Source organism: Dasypus novemcinctus, chromosome 13, assembly GCF_030445035.2.
Source record: "Dasypus novemcinctus isolate mDasNov1 chromosome 13, mDasNov1.1.hap2, whole genome shotgun sequence".
In the NCBI taxonomy this organism is placed as follows: Eukaryota; Metazoa; Chordata; class Mammalia; order Cingulata; family Dasypodidae; genus Dasypus; species Dasypus novemcinctus.
Genome location: NC_080685.1, coordinates 13,851,827 through 13,866,761, shown reverse-complemented (window position 1 = coordinate 13,866,761; position 14,935 = coordinate 13,851,827). Strand labels below are relative to the sequence as shown.

General features: G+C 39.4%; 1 protein-coding gene and 2 pseudogenes across 1 annotated transcript in view; 1 reads left to right on the top strand and 2 right to left on the bottom strand.

The window, feature by feature from the left end:
* The window catches only part of GPR137B (G protein-coupled receptor 137B), a 77,035-nt gene extending 63,353 nt beyond the window's left edge, over positions 1-13,682 (top strand). The window contains exon 7 of the mRNA XM_058309500.2: positions 10,622-13,682. Within this exon, the coding sequence (XP_058165483.1) occupies positions 10,622-10,733 (112 nt within the window). The 3' untranslated portion in view covers positions 10,734-13,682. The remainder of the gene's footprint in view (positions 1-10,621) is intronic.
* LOC139436324 (eukaryotic translation initiation factor 4B pseudogene) lies at positions 3,296-3,919 on the bottom strand (annotated as a pseudogene).
* On the bottom strand, positions 5,021-9,769 carry LOC139436323 (eukaryotic translation initiation factor 4B pseudogene; annotated as a pseudogene).
* Positions 13,683-14,935: the final 1,253 nt, after the last annotated feature.

Sequence of the window (14,935 nt, the reverse complement as noted above, 5' to 3'; positions counted from 1 at the left end):
CTTCCCCTTTCCTCAGACTGCTAACGCTTCCGTCACCCTCCAGGGTTGACCCTTTCAATCTGTGAATCTGTGCCAGCAGGGTCAGCGGGAACAAGGGCAGTGAAAGAGCCGACCTAATGCCTGCCTTCTCTTCTTTCTGCTCATCATCCCAGGACCCTGTGCTGTTCCTGTGAAAGGGAAGCTTCCATCTGAATGTTTCTTGGAAGTAAAAGCTAATTTTATCCAATTGGTTGCCAATTTAATGGCCTATCATTAACAATTTAGCATGAACTTTCAATTCCTTCCTCTGGGACAAAATGATAAAAAGATATGCTTGCTTTTTTATTCCTGTGTTTCCTATCATTACTAACAGGAAATGTCCTTAGAATATCTTAAAAGGGCACTGAAAAGAAAAGAGCACTTGATTTAGGGTCAGGAGGAATGACGAAAGCTGAAGAATATGTTTTCTCAGTGGATCAGGCAGGAGAGAAATTTTGGTCAGAAAGAAAAAAAGATAGCAAGATGGCGGACTAGTAAGGTCCAAGAATCATTTCCTCCACCAGAAAGACTATTAAACAGGCAGAAAATGTGTGAACCAACTATATCAAAAATCCGGAGTCCAGAAGAACACTTTACAACATCTAGGGAAGAGTGTGAGAAGAGGCTGACAAATTACAGTGAAGACCAGAAAGTTGCTCTCTCTGTGCGGCGGTTATCAGCACACAAAACCTGACACAGCTTGCTGGTGCCAGAAGGGACATAAAAGTCGACTTCCCCAAGATCTCAGGTTTGCATGGGCTGATCACTGATCACAGCTTGTATCAGCATTTTCAGAACACCAGGGTTCCAGCACTGAGGACAGCCATCCTTTCAGTCTGCCCCAGACAAAAGTGGTGAAGAGACTTAAAGACAGTAGCTTGCTCAGAACTGCGGAGGACAGTTGAAGGGTTGTATTTGGTGGGCAAGTCAAGAAAGCACAAATTTGAGGAGCCATGGAAGAAGCACCAGGTGCTTTGGAACTGGCACTCCTTTTGTGGGTCCCTGGGCTTGTTCTGGCTGGGAAAGACTGACTTGGGAAACTCCTCTCTGTCCTGGTCACCCCCCTCTCCCCAGAATTTGCCCACCAGGCAAAGCAGCTTGAGATAATGAAAGCAATGTAAGAAATAATTGATGCAGCCCTCCTGTCAAAGACTTACCTGCTTTAAGTCCATCAGTGGAACACCCTGGAGAGGGAGAAGTAGTGAGGGCATTCAGACTCATGTAACCAGGGCAACTCCTAAGCCAGGAGAAAGCCCCAGCCCAGGACAAAACACAGGCTCAGAAAAGACACTTTGCATTCACCTTGGGCAGACCTTCCCCGGAGGAGGGCTGACGCTCGAGAAAATCTGTCTCATCCACAGCTGGTTACAAACTCAAGAAACAGACATCTCAAGGATTAAATTGTAAAGATAACTTTTTTTTTTTTAACATTAAAGATCAGATTTATTTGGAGAAAACAAAGAACCCACAACCCAAAGGATGGGGAATTTATATCTCAAGACATCTCCCAGATATTAAGTGTCCAGATTACAAATCATTTTCATAGATGATATTTTTGTACAAATTTTACGTGTATTCAGGAGCTGGACATAAACCAATCCCTGTTTGTGTTTTAACAGGGGGCAGCATAGGGAATAGGAAAGAACAGTTTTGGATACAACTTCTGGAAGGAGAGTAGATATGAAGAGAACAAACCCTACCATTTCATTATCTACAACAAAGAGTTAAAAAACAAAACAAACCTTTCACCCTGGGGTATCCTTCTCTAAAAACCTACTTCCTAGCTACCAGCCAACCCAGCCAATTATTTTAAATTAATTCACTTGGAATATCATGTCTGTCTACTGGTAAATGATCCATTATGTCCACTGCTGCAGCACATGCAAGCAAACACCCTGTATGGCTGGACAGGGTCTAACATAGGAATGATAGGAGAAAGGCTTGCAAGCAAGAGGCCAAGGTGTCAGTTCTGTGCAGGTGCCAATACTGCCCATGGTAAGGAGGACACCACCGACCAAGCTGAGCCTTCCAAAAGGTGTACATAAAAGCAGGCAAGTTAAGCTATTTTGTTGCAAGAGAAACCAGGACCTTGTTATATAGTTCTCTCCATCATCTGTTCTATCAAGGGAAACTAAAACAAACGAAACAGCCCCAAAATACCACACATTGGTTTAGGCCACATTATAAACCCAAACTCTGTGATTTCAGTAGAGAGAAGAGGACACTTTGCAATTTAACTGTTCCTATTTGTCCACCTGTATTCACTGCTCAAGACCATTAATTCCAGAGTTTTCTGACCTGTAAAAGGGGTCAAAGAAGGAGCAGGAATGGATGGAAAGGAGGAGAGTCAAGACTTAAAAGAGCCAATTTGCTTGAGAAAAGCAGTGATTCCTCATTTGACGGGCCCCAGTGGCTGAGAAATAAAATGTCTAAGATTAGGTATGTGACTTAAGAGATGCTAGTTTTTGGAGAGGTGATAGTAAAGAGTAGTAAGAGGAACACAGGACAATGATGACGAGACTAAACTTTTCAAGCTTCAAGGTTTCAAAAGAATGTGGGTATATAAGATAGTTTAGAAAGGGCAAAATGAGGACACACAAAAGGCCTGGGAGTTGCTGCACCCCTTAAGTGCTTCCTGCTTCAGGAGACCACCAATTACGTGTTTATTGGAGGGCACACCATTTCCCTATTACCTGGTGCAAAGGAATTCATCACTTCCCAAAGCTTCCAAACGATGACTTTCATATTTATTCTGGTCACAGAGCAGTTTCATGGCCTGTAGACTCATTCCCAGCTACCCCCCCCCCCCCCCGGGGTGCGTAAATATGAAGGAATTCCCTCTAGACTAGCTGCAGAAGCTCAGAATTAAATCAGGGGAGGGATGGTGCCTCCAGGAGACTAAAACGACCTCAAAGACTAACATCTTTTTCCAAGGAGGGGAAATGTATTTAGATAATATTTCAGAATTCATATATGCCACAATAGGAGAGTTCGATTTAAAAGACAGAAATCTCACTCTTCCTTACACTTGCCCTATGGTCCAGCCAGATTCCAGGCACTGAATCACTGTCATTACCATTTCTGCTAAGTGGAGGTCCCCAGGCACTAATCACACAGGCAACCGCATGGTGTCATAAAAATGCACAACTTTTCCTTTAAAAGGTGTATGTCTTTTTCTCTCTGGCTATACTGATGATTCTCCAATTAGTTCAATACTTTAACAGCTGCAACAACTTGCAAAATAATTTTTATGTTTTTCCTTAAAAAAAGAAAGGTCTCCAGGAGATGGTGTCTTTTATTTTGTCTTGTCTGGATAGAGGTTTGATTTGTTCTTGAATGTTCCAGGATGGAGAGAGACTAGGAGAAAGCACAGGATACAGAGGCTTATTCAGTATCGTCCTCCCCCTCGTTTCCGTCTTCACCATCAATTGAGAGAGCAGCATACTTGCTTGCAGAACTGAACTTAGAGGCTGGATTTTCTTCAGTTTTCTTTGGCCCAGGTGCAGATCTGGAGTCTTGATCCTTTTGGCCATCTTTCCTATCAGACTCCTTCCAGTGGTCTTTGCTCCTTTTATTTCCTGAACCAGATGGAGTTCCCACTTTGGCCTTTTGGGATGCTCATCCCATCTACTTTCTGTTCATCTTTCCTTGCTGGTACTTCCTCAGATGGTTGAGCTGAAGTTACTTTTCCCCCACGTGGAGGAAATTGAGCTGTGAGATCAAGCAGGAGAATTAGAGCTTTGCTTCACCCAAGCATTCTCCTTTGGTAGAGGGGCTGGCATTACCTTTAGATTCTAGGCTGATCAGGTTTGGGAGGCTTAGAAGTTGGAGGATGACGGTTTTCTTTTTCATTCAGTGTTTCATTTTCCAGAGACTTCTTGCTCTCTCTCCTCTGTCCATTTTTTTGTAATATAGTTTAAAAAAAATTTTTTTTACATAGATTACATAAGTGTTACATAAAAAAATATAGGGGATTCCCATATGCCTTGCTCCCAACTTCTCCACATTTTCCCACATTAACAACATCCTTCATTAGTGTGGTACATTTGTTACAATTGATTAACATATTTTGGAGCATTGCCACGAAGTGTGGTTTATAGTTTACCTTGTAGTTTACACTCTATCTTGCACAATTTTATAAGTTAAGATATATAATGGCTTGTATCTGTCATTGCAGTGTTAATCTGGACAATTCCAAAGACCCAAAAATGTCCCCATATGACACCTGTTTTCCCCTCTCCCTCCCTTCAGAACCTCCAGTGGCCACTGCCTCCACATCAATGATAAAAGATCTTTCATTGCTAGAATCACAAAAAGTCTATACCAGAATACTGATAAGTCTACTCTAGTCAAGCGTTCATTCTCCAATCCTGAGGATTCCGGGACGGTGATGCCCACTCCACCTCTAATTGGGAGGGTGCTTAGATCCCTTGGGGCAAATGGATGGGACTACCTTGCTTGCATTTGCAGACTGTCTCTGATCCTTGAGATGGTCATTGTCCATCATCATCTCCTTATTGTCCTGGGTGAGTCTAATGAAATGTAGAGTAGGTGTTGCGACTCTGTTGAGATTCAGGGTCCAGCTGGCACATGGACAGCCCAAAGATTTAAGTCTCTTGGACATATGCCTGTCAACTCTAGCACTAACTATAGGTTCAAATAGAAGGGGCGGAAGATCCGCGTGTTCCTCTGTGCATTTCTGCCAGATGTGGTGGAGGTCCTGGTCTTTGATGACTTACTTCCTGTCCCTGAGTTTCTTAACTTCACCAACTTGGGTGTCTTTCCTGAGGCCATTGTTCTAGTTTTGGCTCCTCCAGCTGACGCTACAATTTTTCCTTTTCCTTCTGTAGACTTTCTTCTTCTTCCCGTTCTCTGTCATCTGTGTCAACAGGCTTTGCCCTCCAACAATAGCAGCTGCTTGACTGGACTGGGAGGTGCTAGCAGAGGAATCATCTTTCTTAGGAGTACTCTGAGGCTTTAGATTCAGTTTGGGGTTGGGGGGGGGGGGACCACTATCATCATGCCTGCAATCATCTCAAGAGGAATCATCTCTGGAGCTCCACGACCTCTCATCTGATCTGTCGTACAGGTCTTCATGGTGGTCCCCACCTCCTCTACAGCAATCATCCCTGCAGTACCCACTACCAAATGCTCTTTTGCCACTGCCTATCCTGGAGTCATAGTCCCTATCATAGTCTCTGCTGCCTTGGTCATCATAGTGATCTCAGCCCCCACATCCCAACGTGGGCCATCACAATACCCATCAAAATACCGATCTGAATCATAATGATCTCTCCAAAATTATCATCACCTCTCCTAGGCAGGTGGGCATCAAAGCTGTCTGTGTCAGGATAGGCCCTCCAGTCTGTATCTATTTTGTCAGAATCCTGATTTCTATCTCAGCCAAAAGAATGATCATCCCTGTCTTTATACTGTGCTTGATCAGCAGTGTCCACTTGAATTCTCCTGTAACCTAGAGACTCTTTATTGAGGTGCAGTGCACTGAGCAGGGAATCCAGGTCCTCAAACTTGGTATAACCAAAACCTTTCAGTCTCTCTGGATTGCTTGGTTCATGTGGTAGATGCACTGCACTAATATTTAATCTCTGAAGAATTCCTTAATGGAGTCTTCTGTTATATCATAGGCCAGTTTCCTAGAAAAGCAGTGTAGGGTGGGAACCTGGGAAGATGGCTCCGATCAATACTGGGTTCCCAAGTGGCCGTGGAGCAGTGGGAAGAATGTAACGGTCATTTGGAGGTGCCCTATACATACTGTCATCAGTACTATGGCAAGTGGTTGAACATCTCCTTCTAGGTTGTTTGTTTCATCAGCCCAGTGGACTGGTTTGGGAACATAGGTGCTTCCTCCGCCAGTCCCCTCCCCCATCCTCAGCCAGGAAGTCTGTTAGGGAGATAGACTTCCCCTTTTTATTATTCTTTTTTGCTGAGGCTGCCTTCTTGGGAGAGGGAGAGAGAATAGAATGCAAAGGCGAGATATTTTAAAATATTAAAATATGCACTGCAACAAAAGATTACATGACAAAGGAACAGGAAATGATGGCCCATCCAAAGAAAGAGGATGAAAATCCAAAAAACATCAACAAAGATCAGATGTGAACATACTGGACAAAGGCTTTTTAAAAAATTATCTTCTGTGTACTCAAGGAGATAAAGGAAATACAGAGAAAGAGCTAAGGGTTATGAGGAAAACAGTTAATGGGCTCAAGGGGATGAAGGAAAATACAGAAGAGGAACAAAGGCTATCAGGAAAGCAATGAATGAGCAATATGAGAATCTAAAAAAAAAAAGAATTTTTACAACGGAACCAAACAGAATTACTGCATTGAAGATCACAGTAACTAACTGAAGTGAAAATTTCCTAGGAGAATTTCAACAGCAGATTGGAGAGAGAAGAAAGAATGAGCAAACTCAAAAAAGACGACACTTGAAATGAGTCAGGCTGAGGAGCAGAAAGAAAGAAGAATTATAAAAAGTGAAAACAGCTAAGAGATCGGTGGGACACCATCAAATGTACCAATACACACATTATGAGAATTGCAGAAGGAGAAGAAAGGGGCAGAAGGAGTATTCATAGAAATAATGACAGCAAACTTCCCAAACTTAGCAAAACACATGAATATGTACACCCAAGAAGCCCAGAGAGCACCAAACAGGGTAAAACTTGGGGAAAAAAACACCCCTTCCCCCCATGACACATATTGACCAAATTGTTGAATGCCAAGGACAAGGAGAGAGTTCTGAAAGCAAGAAAAAAGCAATGTATTATGTAAAAAGAAGTCCCAATTAGATTGAGTGCTGGTTTCTCATTAGAAACCATGGGGACAAGAAGGCAGCAGGCTGAATTACTTAGTGCTGAAAGAAAACAATTGCCAACCAAGAAGTTTATATCCAGTGAGAGTCTTTTTTAAAAATGAGGGAGAGATTAAGGTATTTCCAGATAAACAGAAGCTGAGGGAGCTCAGCTAAAGGGAGTTCTTCAAACTGAAAGGAAAGGATACTGGACAGTGGTTCAAAGCAGCATAAAGAAATAAAGGCTTCCAGTAAAGATAAACATTTGGGTAATTATAAATGTCAGTACTATTGTATTTTTTTTTTTTTTAATGAACTCCATGTCTCACTTCCTACAGGTGCTAAAATGCAAATACATAAAAATGATAAATCTATGGTTTGGGACATACAATGTACAAAAATATAATTTGTAACAAGTACATAAAAGGTGGGGGGATGGCAGTATATAGGAACAGTGTATGTGTATGTTATTCAAGTCAAGTTGGTATCAAATCAAATATGAGTCTCAGATTTAGGATACTCAATTTTAATCTCATGGTAACCACAAGGAAAATATATGAAAAATATATCTAGATAGAAATGAGAAGGAACTCAATATGGTAGAATACAAAAAAATCAGATAAATATGAAAGTAGGCACTAACAGAAGATTTGAGGGATAAAAAAGGTATAAATAGCAAAATGGCAGAAGAAAGTCCTGCATTGTCAGTAGTGACTTAAAATGTAAATGGGTTAAACACTCCAGTCAAAAGGCAGAGGTAGGCAGAATGGATAAAAAAAACATGACCCAATTATATGCTGTCTGCCAGAGATTCACCCTATATTCAAAGACATAAGAAGGTTGAAAGTGAAAGGATGGAAAAACTATATCATGCAATAAGTAGGCAAAAGAGAGCTGGGGTAGCTTAAAACTTAGAAAGCCACAGTGATGGAAATAGCATGGTACTGACACTACGACAGACTTAGACCAATGGAATCAAATTGAGAGCTCAGAAATCTATCCTTGTATTTATGGTCAACTGATTTTTAATGAGGTGGCAAAAGCCACTCAATTGGGAAAGAACATTCTCTTCAACAAATGGTGCTGGGAAAACTGGATCTCCATAGGCAGAAGAATGACGGTGGACCGTGATCTCACATCATACACAAAAATCAACTCAAAAGGGATCAAAGTCCTAGAAGAAAACATAGAGAAGCATCTTCAGGACCTTGTGTGGGACAGTGGTCCTTGGACTTTACAATCAAAGCAACAAGCAGCAAAAGAAAAAAATATCTAGATAAATAAGACCTCATCAAAATGAGAATTTTTTTGCCTCAGTGGACTTTTATCATGAGACTAAAATGACCTACAAACTGGGAGAAAATATTTGGAAATCACATATCCAATAAGGGTTTACTATCCAGAATATATCAAGAAATCCTTCAACTCAATAAAAAGACAACCCAATGAAAAAAATGGGCAAAAGTCTTAAAAAGACTTTTCTCAAATAAGATATATAAATGGACAGAAATCACATGTATAGATGCTCAACATCATCTAGCCACCGGGGAAATGCAAATCAAAACCACTATGATACCATTTCACACACTAGAAAGGCTACTGATAAAAAATGGAAAATTACAAAAGATGGAGAGGATATGGATAAATAAGAGCACTCATTCATTGCTGGTGGGAAGGTAAAATGGTGCAGCTACTGTGAAGACAGTTTGTCATTTACTCAGAACACTAAGTATAGAATTACTGTATGATCCAGCAACCCCACTTCTAGGTATATACCCAAAAGAATTGAAAGGAGACTTGAACAGGCACTTGCACACTGATGTTCACAGTGGTGTTATTCACAGTTGTCAAAAAATGGAAGCATCCCAAGTTTCCACCAACGGGTGAATAAACAAAATGTGGTATATACGGCAGTAGTAGTCAGCTGTAAAAAGGAATGAAGTTCTGATACAAGCAACAATATAGATGAACCTTTATTCATCATATAGAGTAAAATAAGCCAGACACAAAAGCACAAAAATTTTTGTATTTCACTGATAAAAAATAATTAAAATAAGCAAACTCAGAATCAGAATCTAGAATTCAGGTTACCATGGGCTGGTTTGGGGATAAGGAATAGAGAGTGAAGGCTTAAAATGTAGAGATTCAGGGAGCGGATGGGGCTCAAGCCGTTGAGTGCCTGCATCCTATGTGGGAGGTCGGATTAGGTTTTTGGTGCCTTCTAAGGAAAACAGACAATGAGAAAAAACAGTAAGCAGACAATGAGCAAAAACAAAAAACAAAAAAAAAACCCAGAAACCAGAGCAGACAAGTGCAATAAACTAACAGATGAGGGAGCAACCAGAGGGGGGATAAAATAAATAAAATTCATTTAAAAAAATGTACAGAGTTTCTATCTGGGATGGCTGAGAAGTTTTGGTAATGAATGGTGGTGATGTAGCACAACATTGTAAACATAATTAACAGCACTGAATTATATGAGTTGGTTAAAAGGCGAAAATTTAGATTGTATATGTTACTAAAATAAATTTTTTAAATCCATGGAAATGTACAACACAGTGAACTCTAAGTTAAACCATGGACTAACACAGTTAAGAGTATAATTACAAAAATATGCCTTCATTAATTTTAATAAATGTACCACACCAATGCAAGGTGGTAACAAGACGGTGGAATATGGGAATCCTGTATGTTATGCATGTTTGTTCTGTAAACCCACAACTTCTCTAATTTAAAAAAGAGGCTGGGTGGGGGAGAGAAAGGGAAAGAAGGATGGTGGCTGGAGGAAAAGAAGACAGCACACCAACCACTGGGACCAGCAGATGCAAAGAACACCTAACCTGGAAGTCAGCCAGTGAATAAGAAACACTTCCAGAGGTCAAAAGTTGTCCTGGGCCTCTTCCCTAAAACTGTTCTCTTAACCAGTTACCCCCTGTTGCATTTCCTGTTCATCATTTTTGCCCCTTTAAGCTCATACCCTGGTGGAGCAGCTTTAACCCCATATACAGCAGAAAAGAAGACTAAGAGCTGAGACAGTTCTCACTAACTATGTGGGGGAAGAAGAGACCCTTTTTTCCTCTACATTAAGGAATATTAATAATGGGGAGCAGATGTGGCTCAAGTAGTTGAGCTCCTGCCTCCCACATGGGAGGTTCCAGGTTCAGTTACCAGTGCCTCCTGAAAAAACAAAAACAAGCAAAACAAATGAAAAAAAAAAAAAAACAATTCAGGGAAGCCAGTGTGGCTCAGTGATTGAGTGCCAGCTTCCTACATTTGAGGTCCTGGGTTCAGTCCCCAGCCCTCAGTACCTAAAAAAAAAAAAAAAGTAATAAATGTATTGAGTGCTAACTATATATTAGAAACTATTCTAAGCACTTCATAGGTATTAACTCACTTATCTCAACAAGTTACTCATAAAAATGACCATTTTACACATGAGGAAATTGAGGCGCAGAAGTTATTTGTCCAAAGAATATAGATATAATGAATTCTGTTCCAAGTTAGGGTTCGGATACAATTTGTTGCCAAAAAAAATTGTTATGCACAGTGATTGGTCTATGGTACTGTTACTACTGTACACGGGGCTATATAAGTTTCAACAGAATTTTGTGGGCAGGCTTTTAACACCGTGCCTAGCCCTGTTTGTGAGAAAATGTGTTTCAATTAACCGCTTTAAGGAACTTTAGGATTGTCGATAGTTTATACAACATCCCACGTGGTAAGTATAATGCTTACTACCTACATGGTAAGTATAATGCTTCAAGTCACTGAAATACTTCTTTTTCTTTTTAAGTTTTGCTCCAGACTATTATGATTGGGGACAACAAACTAACAGCTTCATGCCACAAGTAGGAACTTTGCAACAAGACTCAACTTTGGATCCTGACAAACCAAGCCATGAATAGCATTAACTAACAGTATTGTGGAAGATTCCTCGGTTGAACCTCAGAAAGACAAACTTAATGACAGCTGAATTTTTAGGGCACTTTTCCTGAAGAAACAGGACTTCATTTTTACATGTTACAGCTTTCTACTGGCTCCTTAAGACTAAGCAATAATTTAGATTGATAAAATCTTAATTTAGAACTAAAAAGTGAGCCTGGCCATTTCAGTAGTTATAATTTAAACTTTGAAAAACATCTGTACTTTTATAAAGATGTATTTTATATAACTTAATATACTAGGGTTTTTTCCTGAGAATTTTATGGCAATATGTTTTAGTTTGCACACTTTTATGCATAATTCACTTTTTAAAAAGTAAACAATATGTGGTCTAATAGTTTCTTAAGGCTTTTGGACTGGAATGTTCCTCAGATCCTTACCTCTTCAGATCTTAGATTTTGAACCTCCACACTGTTAGATTCCTAAAACCCAACTGACAGAGAGAAAGCTAATTGCACCTCCAATGCTGAAAGTTCAAATGTAATGAAAAAGCAACCGGATTTAAGGCTCTTTAGAATTTTTAAAGGTCCAGATGTTTGGTCCCTCAAATTATCACTGAAATTTGTGCTAGAGGTTTGGTACTTCTTCTCAATAGGGCACTAATGGGTTCAATTCAATAAGTTGATAATATATAGAGAGAGCTGTCTTACTATTAAATCTCCTTTGCTATATTTAGAAATTTTGCATAGTTTAGTGAAATCTAATATCCATTAACACAAGACTGCAGCAAGACTATAGCTTGCCCCATTCACTGAATTTTAATTACAGTAAGGAGAAAATAGCTTCCAAAAAGGCTCAAGAGTTAAATATACCTAGCCTTTGAGCAAAAAGGTTATGTGGAATCCCAAAAGTTTTTCTGGAATCTCCAACCATATTGAAAATAGTGCCATTTCTAAATAGATTCTGAAAGCAGCCTATTGGCAACTATGTGTTCAAAATGGAAGGAGCATCACAACATACTCTATAGCATAATGCTGGTCTCTTAGCCATGTAGAAGATGCTCCAGACAACTGCTTATAAGCTTTCATTCACGTGAAAAGCATGTTATGCCATGCTGTTTCCATCAACCAGAAGTGGCTGTTGTAAAACCTCCACAACATGTACTCTACAGCCATAAATCTCTGCTGATAAGAGGAGACTGGTACAAGGCTCTGTCAGGGAGGTTAAATGCTCTTATGCAAAACAGAGGGTGCTAGAGAAGTACTGTAATCCACAAAAAGTATCTTTCTGCTCTGCAGAGGAAATCTCAAAGCTCAAGACAGAGGGAGGAGCAAATGAAAAGACTTTAAATAGTAGGACCTTGTTTTACACAACCAATACATTCCAAGACTTTTAGTGGAAGTGGAAAATTGTACATCAAAGCGAAACCCATTATTTCTAAATAGTATTATATGAACATACCTATCACACATTTTTAATAAGGCAAATACTCTAGTAAGTGACCAAATTAATCAAATACTTTAAAATTTTAATACTCTGCCTTTTTCAGTTGCCAGTAGTATCTACCAGTTTGTGTGTCTTGAGTTCATTTAAATCGAGGACCTACTGTGTTAAGTCCTACCTACATGATGAAATCCATTTCAAGGGACTTTTACTTCTAGTTTAGTCTTCAGGAATCATTTATATCTGGGTATTGGTATCACTGAGATCAAATTATTTTGATTGTTTATTCAGGTTGCCTTAAAATGTTACAAGTTATTCTAAATAGTTTTATGAACACCCTACTATGTGTTACACTGTCTTTGCTTCTAATACTTAGGAAAATTTAGAGGCAAACTCAGCATATGATTAATGTATGTAGTAAAAACTCCTTTAAATCATGCCTTCAAAGTCCTGCAGTCTTTCAATATTAAGTCAGCTAAGAGGATATATTTCAAAAAATATAAAAATATTGCTAAAATTATGCAATTATTCTATGATATGGAATAACTGCTGATAATTTTATTACTGGCAGGAAATTTTGCTGATAAAATCCATTTTAACGATAAAGCTGCTTATATTTATTTGAACTATATTACTTTTTGATGGAGAGAAAGGTCTTAAATGCCTATTTTTCTCTTTACAAAAAAAAAGGAAATGCTACAATGCAAATGTTGTAAACACATACTAGACTATTAAAAAACTGTGATTGTATCAAACTGTCTTTTCCTCATAGTAAACAATCATGCATGCCCTATGAAATGTAGGAATAGTGTGGAAAGAAAAATTAACATTTCCTTTAGGTTCCTAATTTATTTCTGCTAAGTATACTAAAAGCTATATTAAATGTAAGAGAGGGAAAGGAATGGTGATTATTGGTACTAAAATATCCAAATGTCTCGTTTTCAAAGCAACACAATGAAATTAAAACTCAGATAATTTGAAAGTTAATATGGAGAGAGGCAGTATCACTGAAAATTTTGTACCATCATTTCTCTATAAATCTGACATAATAGTTCTCTATGTAGTTAATTATCTAAGAAATCCAACTGATTTGTGTGGATTCTTTAATTGGCTTTTTCTTTTTATAATCAACCTGATTTAACTGAGCCAGTGATGAAAACGTCTGGAGTATGTTTTACAGTGGTGGACTGTAAGAAGTTTTTGATCATTGCAATATACACATAAATCACAGTTATGCCTGTTACCTCTTGACTGTACCAGCCACGTTGTTAATAGCTATACTGGGTATCAGGTTTACGACTTAGATCAGGCATGCTTACTAGTGCATCCCAAACTTTTTTCACCAAAACCCAAAAGAACTTTGTTGAACTTGAGCACTTATACTTAATATCCCTATCAAGAGGAAAGGAATAAGCACTAGTATCCCTACTGAAAGAAAAAGGTACTCATTTATATTTACATACTGGATATTACCAGAATATTGCTTTTATTTTTTTTAACAATAAAGGTGAACTTACATTAACACTAAATGGGTCTAAGTATTTGAAACTACTGAAAATGAAACTTGATTTTAAAAATGCCATTTTCACTTTTGATTACTGTATGATACATACTACTTACTATAGGTATGATCAGAGACGTATCTAGTATGCATTTCCATTTTCTTAATCCTTTATGAGAGTTTTATTAAATAGTTTTTAACTCTGCATAATGCTACTCAAGACTTCTTGTGGTCCAGATGGAGGCACTGCTACAAAGGATCAAACTAAAACAGTGGAACTCTTCTCATCAAAGACCGTAATAAACTGGTTAAAGTGAGGATACACTTGTTTATTTTAAGAGGGACAATGAGGATGAGGCAATGGAATTCAGTGTTTGAGTGCCTGTTACATGCTAGACATTGGGTGAGGCAACTGTCAGTGTCTGCAGGTCTTGGTCTAAACTCAGCAACGCCCATACATATATCCTTTGGGTGCATTCGCATTATACACTAGACATAATCTAGTTAGGTTATAGAATGGAATGGAATGTAAGTTACATGGTGGTGGGGATTTTTGACTGTTTTGTTCACTGCTGTATTCCCAGCTTCTAGAATAGTGAAATAGTGAAATAGTCAAAGCTGGGAAGCGGATTTGGCTCAACTGATTTGAGCATTCGCCTACCACATGGGAGGTCCAGGTTCAAACCCAGGGCCTCCTAGCCCACATGCAGTGCTGATGTGCGCAAGGAGTGCTGTGCCATGCAGAGGTGTCCCCCACATAGGGGAGCCCCACACACAAGGAGTGCGCCCTGTAAGGAGAGCTGCTCTGCACGAAAAAAGCACAGCCTGCCCAGGGGTGGCACCACACACACCCACAACTGATGCAGCAAGATGATGCAATGGAGAGACAGATTTCCAGTGCCACTGACAAGAATCCAAGTGAACACAGCAGACAACAGGGGAGGGGTGGTGTGGGGGGGCAAGGGGAGAGAAAGAAATCTTTTTAAAAAAAAAAAGTCAAAGCCTGTTTTCCTGGTAGATATCGTTTTCTTTTTTTGGGGGGGGGGGTAACATCTTGCACTTTTATCCACTGCACATTTTTTGTTGTTTTTTTTTTTTTAGGTGGTACTGGGGATTGAACCTAGGACCTTGTTCATGGGAGGCAGGCACACAACCACTGAGCTACATCTACTGCCCAATGAGAGTTGGTTTTTTCATTTTTGTTTTTAGGAGGTACTGGAAATTGAACTAGGCACCTCATACACCAGAAGCAGGTGCTCAAGCACTTGAGCTACATCTGCT